Here is a 16803-nt window from a genome sequence, read left to right as displayed (position 1 = left end):
AACTCTAATCTTCAAAAGGGTAACACTCAAGGTATCCATATACATTCATTGAAGTTTGGAGGGTCAGCACCTAAGGTATCTATAGACATTCATCGAAGTTCGGGGTTGTGAGAATAAACTCATTTTTGTTGCTTCACATTTTCAGCTTTTTTTAACCCAAAACTGTGAAAATAAGTTGTTTTTAAATGTTTATCAAACACATTTTTGAACTCAGCTTTTTTTATACCCATTTTTTGTAAAATCACCTCAGTACCAAACCAGTACTAAGTAACATTAACAAAAACAGAGAGAAGATGCGAAACTAGGTTCATGCACTACCTGTAGCCATATATAGATAGAGCATTAGTGATAATTAAAACTACAATAATTTGATCTCATTACATCAAGGAGTCAAATGTATATCTAACAATCTCCAAATACAAATCACTACAACATTAGCGAACCTGGAAAATCCGTAGTTGCATTCATCACAAACCCTCACAAGCGTGCAAGGACGAACGTAGGAGTCACAGACCACACTTGCCATCACACTTCTCGCATAGCAGTCCGATGGCGATCCCCGGTTGTTTCCGGCACATTATCAGATCAGGGTGATGTTTGGCCATCCCTCACTTTTTAATGATCTGCAGACATCAGACAGACGTTGAATGGTGCTAGTATTTGGACTTGGAATTGATACAAGACAAAGCTCAGGCATTAAAGTACTAAATTTAAAATTAACATAAAAAACATGAAGACTAATATATTCTTGTCACTGTCTAATCTAACCAAACATTTTGGCATATTTACGTTATATGTTGTGAACCTAAACCAATTATTGATAGTTTATTGGGATGCAAAAAGATAGAATAAAAACCATTGCCCAACACATAACCACAAATATAGAGAGCTCCGTGTCATCAGTTTTGGTGTTCACATTCAGTGCAACAACATGTAAATAGAATTCGAACTAACCTCCAGCCATGATTGTCCAACAAGTTTCTAGCGGCACAACAAAATTGAAAGCTCCTATAACTCTAGTTTAAGTGATCTTCTAGCCTATTGCCACTCAAGTACCTTTCTCAGATGGAATGCAAGGCTTTATATAGGCTAGGCTAGCGACCCCTTAATCTCACGTGAAAACAAACTGACTCCACTAATCCCCACCATCAAGGGATTCGCAAGCCAAAATCTCTCCTCTTATTTGTCAACTAGAGTCATGCTCTTAGTGGATTATAATCAACTAGAGTCATGCTTGGAGTAGGTTGTTTGACTAATTCATATCTTAACTAATTACCAATATCAATAACTAAATATTAATGACCAATATGTGGGCCACCTTAAAGTGAAAATATTTGAACATTGCTAACATTTTCCCACTTGGTCCACGTATTAACATTAAGAATGATATAGACCTGAATAAACAGATAGGTTGATCAAAACTTCCCAGACAAATAATGATAAGAAACATAACCCAAATAGAACATTTCAAATATAAATCATTGCGGTGAAGACTCAAAACCCTTTCCCTTCTTACAATGTCTGAAACTCTCCATTTGAGTCCTTTATGAACAACTTTAACTTGTTATTCTTGGTCCTTCTTTATCAATTCCATTGAATTGAAAAACTTTATTGTGCACAAAATTAAAAACACTTTATTGAGTTCAAAATACTTAAATACAAAGCTCAACAATTAATTACAGAGATGATTCAATGATTCCCATATTACCACTTGACTCTTATACAAATTTGCTAGCAAACTTTTAGTCATGGGGTCTTCTATCATTTGTTAAGTGCTTATATGTTCAATAGAAATGTCACCATTTCTAACATGTCTTCTAACAACCAAATACTTGATGTCGATATGCTTATTGTAACTTCCACTTTTATTATTCTTTGCGAAACAAACTGCAGCCATATTATCACAATAAATCTTCAAAGGACTTGCAATACTATCGAGTATCAACGATCTTAAAACCGGTGATAAAATTCCTCAACTAAGTCGCATGCGCAGAAGCTTCAAAATCAGCGATGTATTATGCTTCCATGGTAGACGAAGCAACTAAAGTTTGCGTGGCGCTCCACCAAGACACAGTTCCTCCAACAAGGAGATAAATGTATCCTTAAGTAGACTTACTTAAGTCTACACAGCCAGCGAATTTTAAGTCTGAATAACCAACTACTTCCAAGAAGTTGGAGTGTTTGTATGTAAGCCTATATTCCTTGGTTCCTTGTAAATATCTCATGACTTTCTTAGCAGTCTTCCAATGTTCCAAGCCTGTATTACTATGGTATCTACCCAACATTTTAACTGCGAATCCTATATCAGGTCTTGTACATACTTGTGAGTACTTTAGACTGCCAACAACTGAAGCATAGGGTATATTCCTCATTTATTCTTGCTCCAAGTCATTCTGTGGACATTGATTAAGACTGAACTTGTCTCCTTTGACAAGGGGTGCAATACTAGGCGAACAATCTTGAATCTTGAATCTTTCCAAACCCTTTTCAATGTAGGACTTTTGAGATAGGCTTAATGTTTGTAGAGATCTATCTCTGTGAATCTCTATGACATAGGAGACTTCACCCATATCCTTAATATCAAAATTTTGTTGGAGCACGCTTTTGCTGACCACTGAAAGAAGAATGTTGGAGCACGTTTTTGCTGACCACTGAGTTAGTACAGATTGTGTTGAACAATCTTGGAGCACGCTTTTGCTGACCACTGAAAGAAGAATGTTGGAGCACGAATGTTAGTACAGATTGTGTTGAACAATCTTGGTGCAGCTTTGAAGTGACGGTAGTGGAAGGTTGAGAGGAAGTACCATTGTTGTCAGCCATTGGAAGCGAGGAAAAAAAAGAAAAGATCTTTTGTTGTTAGATAGTAGGGCTCTGATACCATGTAAAACTTTAAAGACTCAGTTTGTTTCACTTCAATTGCATACCCAATTAATGATGGGATGCATGTATTTATATTGACTTGAGGATTACATAAAGGGTTTGAAAAACCCGAGATACAAGGATCATTCAAAAATTACAAATCTGATCAAATTGCATGCGCAGCTTTAGTTACAACAAACATTTGAAAAAGTCAACAATCCTATCAACTAGGAACAAATAAAGAGAAGAGTTTGAACTGATGAAGACTCCTCAAGTTGCAGGAATGTCGTTGTGGGCTTGACTTCGTTAACAGAAGCATGCATCCTTGTTGGCAAAATGCTTCATCAGTTTCTTTCCCTTGACCTTAGGACCTTTCTTGGCACCTTCATGCTCGTTAATTACCAAATGAGCAAATTTCAATTTCTCAAGTTTCAATCTCTCTTCCTCTTGAACACACATGGTCAGAAGTTCATTAGAAGACCACTTTTCCTTATGTATATTATAGGAAATCTTGATTGGTCCTTACTCAAGTGGAGAGAATTGAGAATGAAATTAACCAAGAGTGACTCAGAAATCTTTATCTCTAAAGACTTTAATGGAGCTGCAATGTCTCTCATTTCCATAATGTGCACACGCACTCTTGGAATTGTTGTGCTTCATGCTTGAAAGTTTCTGCATCAAGGAGCTAGCAAGTGACTTATCAGATTTCACATACTGTTCTTCAATGGCTTTCATGAAATCTGTCAACTTATCACATTCTGGGATTGAACTCTGAATGCTCTTGCTCACATTGGATTTGATGAGCATCAAATTTAAGCGATTAGATCGCTCTCAACGATCATACGCAGCCTTGCCTTCTTGAGTGCTTGATTCCATGGGCATGGGTAGTTCATCTCCACAGAGAGCAGGTCGAGATCCATGCACCCCAAAGCTAACAGGACTTTGTCGTTCCAATCATAAAAATTGTCACCACACAACATTGGAACACGAGATGAATCAAAAGAGATAAATGCAAACCAAAGAAAAAACAAACAATAATCATGCTTTCGAAATGTAAATTCACACCTTCCTGTGGGCAGAGGTTGTATAACACAAGAATTTACATATGCTTTTATGTAATCAAGACATCAAAACCAAAAATCCATACGTGTGGGAATAGAAAAACTAACACTTATATGTCTAGATTGTCATTTTGCTTTTCACTAATATTAAATAATTACTTCCTGCTGGTAGAGTAGTTATTTAGATTACTGTAATTTGTAGATGCCTCATTCCTTATTTCATGTTTTTAAAACTAAACTCCTTAAGTGATTAAAGCACACACTTTATAGACTAAAGATGATGTGGCTAATCTTAAATCAACATGAAGCAATTATATATGTATCAATTTACTGAGTTCAAATGAAAACTCATAATATACATGGATATGGCATCAACTTACAGGTTCCATATAATAATGAAATATAACTCGTAATAGGAATAGATTAAACAAGTTTGAACCCTTAAGCACGATCAAACAATATCACTTCGTGCAGTAGGAAAACTGAATTGTGAACAATATGTACTGAAGGTGGCTCTGATATCACATGTTATCAGTTTTGGTGATCACATTTAACGGAGCAACATGTAAATAGAATTCAAACTAACATCCAGCCATGATTGTCCAACAACAGGTTTCTAGCGGCACAAAATAATCAAAAGCTCCTATAACTCTAGTTTAAGTGAACTTCTAGCCTATTGCCACTCGAGTACCTTTCTCAGAAGGAATGCAAGGCTTTATATAGGCTAGGCTACATACCTCTTAATCTCACATGAAAACAAACTAACTCCACTAATCCCTACCATCAAGGGATTCGCTGAGTCAAAATCACTCCTCTTATGTGTCAACTAGAGTCATGCTCTTAGTGGATTGTAATCAACTAGAGTCATGCTTGGAGTGGGTTGTTTGACTAATTCATATCTTAACTAATTACCAATATCAGTAACTAAATATTAATGACTAATATGTGAGCCACCTTAAGTGAAAAATATTTAAACGTTGCTAACACTCCGCTCTATGCAAACATAACATATTAAATAATACGACCCATCAATCAAAGTTGCACCTAAAGAAACAAATACATGAAGATTGTAACGAACAAAAACATGATAATTTATAATTCATGTCACACAATCTAATAACACGAATATGACGACAATCCATCAGGTCGCATTGTCAGACTGTCAATCCTTCCATCAACCGACACTAACACAATCTAATCTATCATGACATAAATAAGAACAATCTACCATGCTGCATTGTCAAACTCACAAATTCATTCAACCGACACCAACAGTCTAATCTAATACAATATGATCATAAATAGCGGTCTACCTACCATGTTGCGTTGTCTTACTGTCAATAATTGATTCCACCAACACCAACCTTACACTCGTGACACGAATACAGGAATTAACGAGAGCGCATTAAACAAACTTGAACCATCTATCATTGTGGAAAAATGAGTTTTGGTATATTTCCAATTGATGTTTTGTGCTTGAGTCAAAATAAACAAACAAGAGGGAGCCTTCACAAAGGTTGCTTAGGAGAAGTCTCAGCAGTCGGTAGAGCCCCAGAAAGAGAAGGCACCGGAGGGGGATCATTCGGAGCCTCAGTACTGGACAGAACCCTAGAAGGAGGAGGCATCAGAGGTTGATCATTTGGAGCTTCATTAAGCGGTACAGCCCCAGAAGATGAAGGCAATAAATGCCTTTGGAACAAACCCACAAATCTCTGATGATCAAGTAAAACCTGACCATCAGATTCCTTCATCTGTTCAAGCTTCCTCTTCATGTTTGTAGCATAGTCATGTGCGAGCCGGTGCAACTGTTTATTCTCATGCTTGAGCCCTCTAATCTCCTGTTTGAGACTCATCACTTCAACCGCCAATGATTCAAGTTGGCGGGTTCGAGCAAATAGGCGTTGGGCCATATTAGACATAGAACCTGCACACTGAACACTGAGAGCCAGAGATTCCTTAACAGCCAACTCATCAGACCGTTTGGAAAGTAGTCTGTTATCTTTGGGAGTGAGAAGGTTCTTGGCCACTACCGCAGCGGTCATATCATTCTTCATCACGGAATCCCCAACGGTAAGAGGACCAGTAGGGGAGACGAAGGATGGGCGCCATATGTTGTCTGGAGAAGGCGAGGTTGCCTCTTCAACAAGGTTCAAGTCAAAACGACGGTCGGAGGGGCCAGACATTTTCAAAGGTGTTGAAGAGAGAAGAGGTCGGACAAATCAAGATCTTAGAAGTGCAAGAATGGAGCTTCTACTGGTGGATATTCAAGTGTGCTTTGGAACTTAATGTCAGCCCCTATAAAAATCTGCACTCGACGAAGCTTCAGAAATCGAAGAGGCGCCTGCTCAAAAATCGAATAGGCGTTTGCTTTCTCAAAAGCTGGGCTGCTCAGAGACCACGAGGGTCGATCTCAGAAATCGAAGAGGCGTTTGCTTTCTCAAAAGCTGGGCTGCTCAAAGACCACGAAGGCTGATCTCAGAAATCGAAGAAGCTTGTTTTCTCAAAAGCTGAGCTGCTCAGAGACCACGAGGGCCAATCTTAGAAATCGAAGAGACACCTACTTTTCCAGCCTTGTCAGTACCTGTCACACGCACACTCAGCTTTGCGGAAATTATGGGCATTCTGTCGAAGATTTCTGGCGAAGTAGAAAGCACATGAATCGTACTGTTCAATCACCCACTTCCCACACGCAACAGTAGCTCATGGGTACCACAGATAACTTTGCCAAAGTTCTCTGACAAAGTTGAGACACGTGAAGCTTGCAGCTCCCACTACATCGCTCTGACCAAGAAGGGTAAAAGAATAGCAAAGAAACAACACTAACAAAGTTTAGACACATAAATTTTGAAGGTCTAGCTACCATATTATTACCCACAATGGTAAAGGAACAGTACCACTGCTGGATAATTGGAAAGTCCCGGTGTGTCAACCTCTAGCAAACATGCCCAACCTTTACTCACATTTGAGAAAACACTCCCAACAAGATTGCTTGCTCCAAAATCGAAGAGGCACCGCCCTCCGAATCTCGAGAGCCAGACTCCCAACATGATTACTTTCTAAAAAATCGAAGAGAGGCTAAAGGAACAGTACCACTGCTGGATAATTGGAAAGTCCCTGTGTGTCAACCTCTGTGCTTCGTGGCAAGGTAGACTAGCAAACATGCCCAACCTTTACTCACATTCGAGAAAACACTCCCAACAAGATTCCTTGCTCCAAAATCGAAGAGGCACCGCCCTCCGAATCTTGAGAGCCAGACTTCCAACATGATTACTTTCTTAAAAATCGAAGAGACACCGCTCTCCGAATCTCGAGAGCCAGACCCCCAGCAAGATTGCTTTCTCAAAAATCAAAGAGGCATCGTTCTCCGAATCTCGAGAGCTAGATCCCCGACAGGATTGCTTGTTCAAAAACCGAAGAGGCACCACTTTCCTAACTTCAAGAGCTGGATCTCCTTGGATAAAGCTTGTCTGTAATCTTCACACGCAACATCAGCTTTCCAGATACTACAGACCACTTTTTCAAAGTGCTCTGACAGAGTTAAAACATGTGAAGCTGGCAGCTCCCACTACCGTGCTATGACCAAGCAGGGTAAAGGAATAGCATTATTACTTGATGTTAGGGAGACTCCTATATATGTCGACCTCCATCCCCAACGGACAGGCAGACCTGCAAAAATGCTCAACCCTTCCTCTTATCCGAGATACAAGAACCATTCAAAAATTACAAATCTGATCAAATTGCATGCGCAGCTTTAGTTACAACAAACATTTGAAAAAGTCAACAATCCTATAAACTAGGAACAAATAAAGAGAAGAGTTTGAACTGATGAAGACTCCTCAAGTTGCAGGAATGTCGTTGTGGGCTTGACTTCGTTAACATAAGCATGCATCCTTGTTGGCAAAATGCTTCATCAGTTTCTTTCCCTTGACCTTAGGACCTTTCTTGGCACCTTCATGCTCGTTAATTACCAAATGAGCAAATTTCAATTTCTCAAGTTTCAATCTCTCTTCCTCTTGAACACACATGGTCAGAAGTTCATTGGAAGACCACTTTTCCTTTTGTATATTATAGGAAATCTTGATTGGTCCATACTCAAGTGGAGAGAATTGAGAATGAAATTAACCAAGAGTGACTCAGAAATCTTTATCTCTAAAGACTTTAATGGAGCTGCAATGTCTCTCATTTCCATAATGTGCACACGCACTCTTGGAATTGTTGTGCTTCATGCTTGAAAGTTTCTGCATCAAGGAGCTAGCAAGTGACTTATCAGATTTCACATACTGTTCTTCAATGGCTTTCATGAAATCTGTCAACTTATCACATTCTGGGATTGAACTCTGAATGCTCTTGCTCACATTGGATTTGATGAGCATCAAATTTAAGCGATTAGATCGCTCTCAACAATCATACGCAGCCTTGCCTTCTTGAGTGCTTGATTCCATGGGCATGGGTAGTTCATCTCCACGGAGAGCAAGGTCGAGATACATGCACCCCAAAGCTAACAGGACTTTGTCGTTCCAATCATAAAAATTGTCACCACACAACATTGGAACACGAGATGAATCAAAAGAGATAACTGCAAACCAAAGAAAAAACAAACAATAATCATGCTTTCGAAATGTAAATTCACACCTTCGTGTGGGCAAAGGTTGTATAACACAAGAATTTACATATGCTTTTATGTAATCAAGACATCAAAACCAAAAATCCATACGTGTGGGAATAGAAAAACCAACACTTATATGTCTACATTGTCATTTTGCTTTTCACTAATATTAAATAATTACTTCCTGCTGGTAGAGTAGTTATTTAGATTACTGTAATTTGTAGATGCCTCATTCCTTATTTCATGTTTTTAAAACTAAACTCCTTAAGTGATTAAAGCACACACTTTATAGACTAAAGATGATGTGGCTAATCTTAAATCAACATGAAGCAATTATATATGTATCAATTTACTAAGTTCAAATGAAAACTCATAATATACATGGATATGGCATCAACTTACAGGTTCCATATAATAATGAAATATAACTCGTAATAGGAATAGATTAAACAAGTTTGAACCCTTAAGCACGATCAAACAATATCACTTCGTGCCGTAGGAAAACTGAATTGTGAACAATATGTACTGAAGGTGGCTCTGATATCACATGTTATCAGTTTTGGTGATCACATTTAACGGAGCAACATGTAAATAGAATTCAAACTAACATCCAGCCATGATTGTCCAACAACAGGTTTCTAGCGGCACAAAATAATCGAAAGCTCCTATAACTCTAGTTTAAGTGAACTTCTAGCCTATTGCCACTCGAGTACCTTTCTCAGAAGGAATGCAAGGCTTTATATAGGCTAGGCTACATACCTCTTAATCTCACATGAAAACAAATTAACTCCACTAATCCCTACCATCAAGGGATTCGCTGAGTCAAAATCACTCCTCTTATGTGTCAACTAGAGTCATGCTCTTAGTGGATTGTAATCAACTAGAGTCATGCTTGGAGTGGGTTGTTTGACTAATTCATATCTTAACTAATTACCAATATCAGTAACTAAATATTAATGACTAATATGTGAGCCACCTTAAGTGAAAAATATTTAAACGTTGCTAACACTCCGCTCTATGCAAACATAACATATTAAATAATACGACCCATCAATCAAAGTTGCACCTAAAGAAACAAATACATGAAGATTGTAACGAACAAAAACATGATAATTTATAATTCATGTCACACAATCTAATAACACGAATATGACGACAATCCATCAGGTCGCATTGTTAGACTGTCAATCCTTCCATCAACCGACACTAACACAATCTAATCTATCATGACATAAATAAGAACAATCTACCATGCTGCATTGTCAAACTCACAAATTCATTCAACCGACACCAACAGTCTAATCTAATACAATATGATCATAAACAACGATCTACCTACCATGTTGCGTTGTCTTACTGTCAATAATTGATTCCACCAACACCAACCTTACACTCGTGACACGAATACAGGAATTAACGAGAGCGCATTAAACAAACTTGAACCATCTATCATTGTGGAAAAATGAGTTTTGGTATATTTCCAATTGATGTTTTGTGTTTACAGCAAGAGGCGTTATATGAAGCAAAAAAACACAAGGGAAGATACACGCCACCTTCTCCTTGATTTAAGGCCTAAACATATGACTTTTGACTGATTACAAAGCATTCCTTGATTTAAGGAGATTTACATCAAGGAGTCACCTAAAGACCCTAAGACCGTAGCTTCTAGGAGCAGCAGCATGTTGCTGCAGGAAGGACAGCGATAGGACTTGCTGCTACTGAAAACTAGGGTGGCGGGTGTTAAAAAAAAAAAAAAAAAAAAAAAAAAAACTAGGGTGGCTGCAGAAGACTTTAGGGGTTGCCTTTGTTTAATGCTTGTTTCCCTTGCTGTGGCTTTTCGTTCAAGAATCATCAATCATCAGGCTTGATAACTGATAAGAAATCAACAAAGTTCAGAAACTAAGAGATCGAACGCAACGTTTATCAAAAAAAGAAAGCAGCCTAAAAGTCTAAAAAAAAATTCACCTGAAAGTCCCTAAAATCTAATAAAAAAATTTGAATAAAAAACCAAAAACAGAACAATTGTTTTCTTTTTTATACGAACCCAATCATATCAAATAAATTGACAAAAAACGAAGATAATATACATATATCATACAAGAGTTTGTCACAGAAGGCTAACCTGCGCCGCAGAAAGCAAGTTCAGGTATCTTTAACTTCTCCGAGATGCTAACTCGCGCCGGGATCGGGAGTTAAGAACTCAAGGAAAACTTCAGCCGATCGCTGTTTTGCTATCCTTCAGTTAATAAAGGAAAAGAGAAGCTGTTGATGTTTCAAGAACAATCCGGAGTTTCAAGTTGGCACTAAAAAGGTGCCCACTTTGAATTGGTTGTTAAATTTAGAGAAACGGGCTTTAGTGGTTCGCTACAAATTATGCTGAAATTTTTGTTAAATTTACATATTATTCTCCATGATATAAAAAGGGCACTATCCATTTAAGAAGAGTTGGGGCATATAACGTTTAGTCACAGTGGTAAACAGTAGAGGAGGGCATTTTAGTGGTCTACCGACCAACTCACCAGATATGGTTTTTTTTATTTTTTTTATTTTTTTTTTATGAAAAATACGATAATTTGTTTCATTTCATTCATATGGTAAAACCCAAGCGTTTACATAAGAGTTTTCAATGCCTTAGAGTACATTCTTCTGCAAATCAATAATAACACTCGGACGGGAGGTATCCCATTCACAACTTTGGGTTAGAGTTAGTCCAATCCGTGCAAGTCGGTAGGCTATAGAGTTTGCTTTGCAGCGTGTATGGGTCACAATAACTTCAGTGATGGGTCACAGTAACTCACCAGATATGGGTTAGGTTCTAAATATTAAAACTTAATTTTGGAATAAAAATCCGACCACTCCTTCAATAGGTGGATTGGCTTTAGAAGTCGACAATTTGAAGAGAAGAACCGGGGTGATTCAAATTCATTTTTGCTGTATTAAATATATCTCTCTCTCACTTTGCGTTTTGTTTTTGGGTTCCAATTGTGTTGTTCAATCTCTTCCTTTTTTTTGAGAAATTTTTTAATGTACCGGGATCACTGGCCGGTATACAAATGTCATAAAATGGTTGAAATTTTTTCTCAAATGTCCACAATTTAATATATCGAGTTGTGTTTTTAACACACTAAAAAATCTCCTATTTTTCTTTGGCAAATAACGAGTTGTAAGTTTTTCGTTTACTATTACTAAGGGGGACAAAGAATGCGAAAGCCACATTAAGAGTTTTATTTATTTATTTTTATTTTAAGAAAAATTATGAGTGTCAAAATAAAAGCACGTGATATGTCTTAGGGCAACTTTCAATACTTTTAACTAGGGGTGGGTTCAAAAAACCGAAAACCGAAAAAAACCGAAAACCAAACCGAACCGAAACCGAAAAAACCGAACCGAACAAAAAAACCGAACCGAATTGAAAAAACCGAACCGAACCGAATTCTTTTGGTTCGGTTCGGTTTTAGTGATCTAGAAACCGAACCAAACCGAACCGAACCGAATTAATTAAATTAATTTTTTTATTTAATTATTTGTTTTGGATATTATTTTCTAAACCCAATTTGTAAGTTAAAATGTGCTAAACCCAATGTGTTGCCAAACTTTAAGCTCAAAATATTAAAAAAAAAATCCTATAAAAACTCTAAACCCTAACCTATTATTTATCCCCCATATAAGGTTCCGGAACCAAACCTCATCCTGAAGTACCTACATCCATCTCCATAGCACTGTCTACTTCTGTCTCAGCTTTCTTTTCCAAATCTACTCTCATATAACATGTAACAGAATCCATAAACATTTATTTTGGGTAGATTACTTAGGGAATTTGTGATGGAAAAGAATCCAACACACACTAAATAAATCCACCCACACATTTCTTTTACTAATCAAGTTGTTTATTTTCATTGTCTTTGATTATAGTTAGAATGCTTATGTTATGATTGTGTTGGATACGTTAAAATTTAAAATTTCAATGTTTTTCATTTTTTGAAAGAAAAAAAAAAACAAAAAACCGAAACCGAACCGAAAAAAACCGAAAAAAAAATGAACCGAACCGAACCGAACCGAAATTTCGGTTTGGTTTCGGTTTTGGCAAAAAACCGAACCGAATTAAACCGAACCCACCCCTACTTTTAACGATCGGTCGTTGGTCCGATAAAACGTGGCAAAGATTTGAGAAGGACGTAAAATATAGTTTCAGTAAAACAGTCCAAATGGAGTACAATTCAATTTGAACTACTATTTGAATGATTTCTTTAAAAAACTTAACCCTTTCAAGCATCTAATTTTAAATGAATCATGCCGAATGACAAATGGATAATTGTCTAATTATAGTTTTTAACTTCAATTATTTAGACACGTGTCAATTTATAATTGATTTTTTAGCAACACATGTTGCTCCTCTTTCAATAGCTAGCGAAACATAGTTCATTTTAAATTCTCGTAGATTCATCAGTTTACAAAGACAATTACTGTTTAGAGTGAGGAGTAAAATCAATTTCACTGCCCTTACCGTTACCTTGTTCTTACCCTCCTAAAACGGGTGAACTTGATCTAAGCGCTACCACCACTACCCATTTTGATTTGTTAACAAGACCAAGCCTAACCCTAGGTTATGCTACAAGTAGTTTGGCAGTTACAAGTCTGGATTTTAAAATTCAGTACAATATCGTATTATAGGCACTCTCATTGGTTTATAGAAATGCAAATTATGTGTAATTTCTATAGTTTTTGGTACATGAGTTGTATTAGTTGTATAAGTACATTATTATTAAGTGTTGTCATTAGTTTTGCATATAAGAGAAAAGAAATAGGTAAATGAAATATTAAGAATGATTTTGCAAATAACTTGTTCTACGTTTGGATGCATAAATAATTTTCGATTCAAATAATTTTTACTGGGATAATATTCAAATAAAGATTAAGAAATTGAACCGTTCTAATTATAAAAATTTATATGGGGAAAATGCGTGGGAGAAATTCCTAAGAGATGCGAATATTATCGTAAAATGAATAAATAAAATGATGTTTTAAATAGCCATCTCATCAGGTACAAAAAGGGCCTTAGAGCAACTCTACTCTTGGAGCCCTCCCCCCCAGACAATCCACTATTCAATCCACCATGTGAACAGAAACTGCCATAATAAACAGTAAATGCTTTTTGCATCTCCACCTTTGCACTTGAATAGCCCTGGCAATAGGCAATAAAATAATTTTTTTTTTTTTTACAAAATAATTTTTTTTGTAATTTCGGATAAGATATTTTAAATCGTTCTCGTTGCGCCATGTGTCATTTACCCAAAACTATTAATGGTCATAGATTTTGATAAGATTTTTATCTAATGTCATCGTGCCACGTGTCGTTATCTTTTCAGAATCTTTGAGGATAGATTTCGATCAGATTTTAAATCATTCTCGTTGCGCCACGTGTCATTATCCGAAAAGATAATTATTGGTGATGGATTTCGATAAGATTTTTATCCAATATCATCGTGGCACGTGTCGTTATCTTTTCAGAATCTTTTAGGATAGATTTCGATCAGATTTTTAACGAATGACGACATGCCACGTGGCACTATCTTCAACGTAATCATTTCAGAATCCTTCATATAATCCATCATCCATCCTTTTAAATCTCACACCAATTTTCTCAATATCTCTATCATTATTCATAGTTTCTGCTTCATTCTTCACCAAATCAAAATCTGTATCATTATTCATAGTTTCTACTTACAATGTCTTCTTCTTCAAGCATGATGTGGGAAATCGATCAAGAAGAGGAAGAATTGTTTAACCAATCTGAAGGAATGTTCAATCTCCATGTAGCCCAAAATGAGAAGAAAGAGGATGAGGAGCGGAGAAGGAGAGATGACGAAGCAAGAATGGCCAGAGACTCACATTCTCGTCGAGTCATCCAAGCTGTGGCTCATATATGCAGGCCCACCTGTTCCAAAAACCTTGATAGAAGCAGGCAACAACGAGGTGACAAGCTGTTGGACGATTATTTTGTCCATAATAGTGCATTAACTGATACATACTTCAGATGTCGTTTTAGAATGGAACGACTTTTGTTCAACAAAATCATGATTGTTGTTGCAACCATGATTTTTACTTTGTGCAAAAGAAGGATGCTTGTGGTGTTATGGGTCTCATTCCCGAGCAAAAAATTACTGTTGCGCTGCAGATGCTTGCGTATGAAGCAGCTACAGACCAAGTGGATGAGATAGCGAGGATGGGGAAATCAACCATTCTTGAGTCCCTGATGAGGTTTTGCGGAGCAATCGAATCTATCTACACCGCAGAGTACCTCCGGAAACCTACTCACATGGACTTGGAAAAGCTTTTGAAGAAGGCCGAGATGCGAAGTTTTCCTGGGATGATTGGGAGCATTGATTGTATGCATTGGACTTGGAAAAACTATCCAAGTGCATGGCAAGGCGCTTATAGAGACAGAAAATGAGCAAAAAGTATCATTTTGGAGGCAGTGGCATCTTTTGATACATGGATTTGGCACGCCTTTTTCAGGGTTCCAGGAGCTCAAAATGACCTCAACGTCATTGTCCAATCCCCAGTGTTCAACAATGTCTTGCAAGGAAAGGCACCAAAAGTCACGTATGAGGTCAACGGACATATGTATGACGGGCCATACTACCTAGCCGACGGCATTTACCCAAGGTGGTCAACATTTGTCAAAACAGTGTCACGTCGGCGAAGTGCAAGGGAAAAACACTTTGCAAGATGTCAAGAGGGGTGCAGGAAGGATGTGGAGCGTTGTTTCGGTATCCTCCAAGCTCGCTGGGCGATCGTCAGGGGTGCTGCCAGATTGTTTGATGTAGAGTCACTTCGATCCATCATGATGACGTGCACCATTCTTCACAACATGATTGTGGAAGATGAGTATGATTATGAAGCCGTTGATGAATATGAGGCAGACACGATGAACAATTCAAGAACACGTATATATCGTGCTCATGACGCCACCGATAAGCCCGTGCAACATGAGCCATTAGAAAGGGATGGACGTTACAATGAAAGGGTCATTCAACGATATACTGCATTTCAAAGGCCAGGCATGCACAATGCCCGGCAAAATGACTTGATAGAGCACCAGTGGGCATTGAAACAAGCTGAAGATAATTAAGTTCATTTAGTGTGTTTTTTATTATTTGGTATGTTTATGTAATTTTATTTGGTGTGTTTTATTTTAGTTCATTTTAGTGAGGTTTTTATTATTTGGTGTGTTTATGTAATTTTATTTGGTGTGTTTTATTTTAGTTCATTTAGTGAGGTTTTTATTATTTGGTGTGTTTATGTAATTTTATTTGGTGTGTTTTATTTTAGTTCATTTTAGTGAGGTTTTTATTATTTGGTGTGTTTATGTAATTTTATTTGGTGTGTTTTATTTTAGTTCATTTTAGTGATCTTTTTATTATTTGGTGTGTTTATGTAATTTTATTTGGTGTGTTTTATTTTAGTTCATTTAGTGAGGTTTTTATTATTTGGTGTGTTTATGTAATTTTATTTGGTGTGTTTTATTTTAGTTCATTTTAGTGAGGTTTTTATTATTTGGTGTGTTTATGTAATTTTATTTGGTGTGTTTATGTCATTTGAATAAAGATTCTCTTATAGTATAAATATATTACCATATTAAATAAATTTATTCTCACTTTAAATAAAATACTAAATTCAAAACAACATAAAATACTCAATTCAATAAATAATAAATTACAACCCAAGGTGATTGGAAAACTATGGGTTCCGATTACAAAAAGTACTCTAATCATCATCACTTAATCAATTTGTGGAGCTAGGATGATCTTCTCTTGTCGTGCTAGGACCATCTCCTCTTGCTCTCGCTTCTCTTGCACGCCTCCTACGCACCACATCCTCTTTCTCCGACTTCCAAAAATATTTAGAATTTGGAGACTTCCCTTCTAAAGGCATGTTCATAATCTCATGATCTCGTTAAGTCATTTTTTCTTCTCTAACCAGTTCCCTTTCTTGCCTAAGTAGCTCTCTTTTCTCTCTGATTAGCTTGAAATTCTCTCTCAACAGTGCAGCTTTTACCTCCTTCTCTCTAGCCTTATCAGCCTCAAATTTCGCCATTTCCCGCGCCAAAGTCAATTCACTATGGTGAGTAAGTTCTTCCATGTACTTTGCATAATCATGCTTGGAAGCACTTCCTTTTCTCTTTGAAGCCTTCTTACCTTGAGGCCTAATTGGATAACGGGTCGAACCCGACGCTTGTTCAGGGATGGGCGTTTCGGGCACTTGTTCTGCATCATC

At 37.1% G+C, this 16803-nt stretch overlaps 1 protein-coding gene and 1 long non-coding RNA gene across 2 annotated transcripts; one reads left to right on the top strand and one right to left on the bottom strand.

The window, feature by feature from the left end:
* Nucleotides 1-7727: 7727 nt before the first annotated feature.
* LOC139194165 (uncharacterized) lies at nt 7728-11003 on the bottom strand. Its single transcript, XR_011578941.1, has 3 exons — nt 10649-11003; nt 9866-10397; nt 7728-8496 (listed from the first exon to the last, which is right to left on the bottom strand). It is a non-coding gene; the product is annotated as an uncharacterized lncRNA (long non-coding RNA).
* A 3382-nt stretch (nt 11004-14385) lies between these two features.
* On the top strand, nt 14386-15658 carry LOC139194615 (uncharacterized). The gene is made up of 4 exons (XM_070819499.1): nt 14386-14499; nt 14645-14949; nt 15043-15192; nt 15583-15658. Exons 1-4 carry the CDS (start codon nt 14386-14388, stop codon nt 15656-15658), a joined length of 645 nt encoding a protein of 214 aa, XP_070675600.1.
* Nucleotides 15659-16803: the final 1145 nt, after the last annotated feature.

The sequence above is a fragment of the Malus domestica genome, chromosome 03 (genome assembly GCF_042453785.1).
Source record: "Malus domestica chromosome 03, GDT2T_hap1".
NCBI lineage: Eukaryota > Viridiplantae > Streptophyta > Magnoliopsida > Rosales > Rosaceae > Malus > Malus domestica.
Note: the sequence above shows the minus strand (reverse complement) of the source record. Positions and strands in the feature narration are given on the sequence as shown.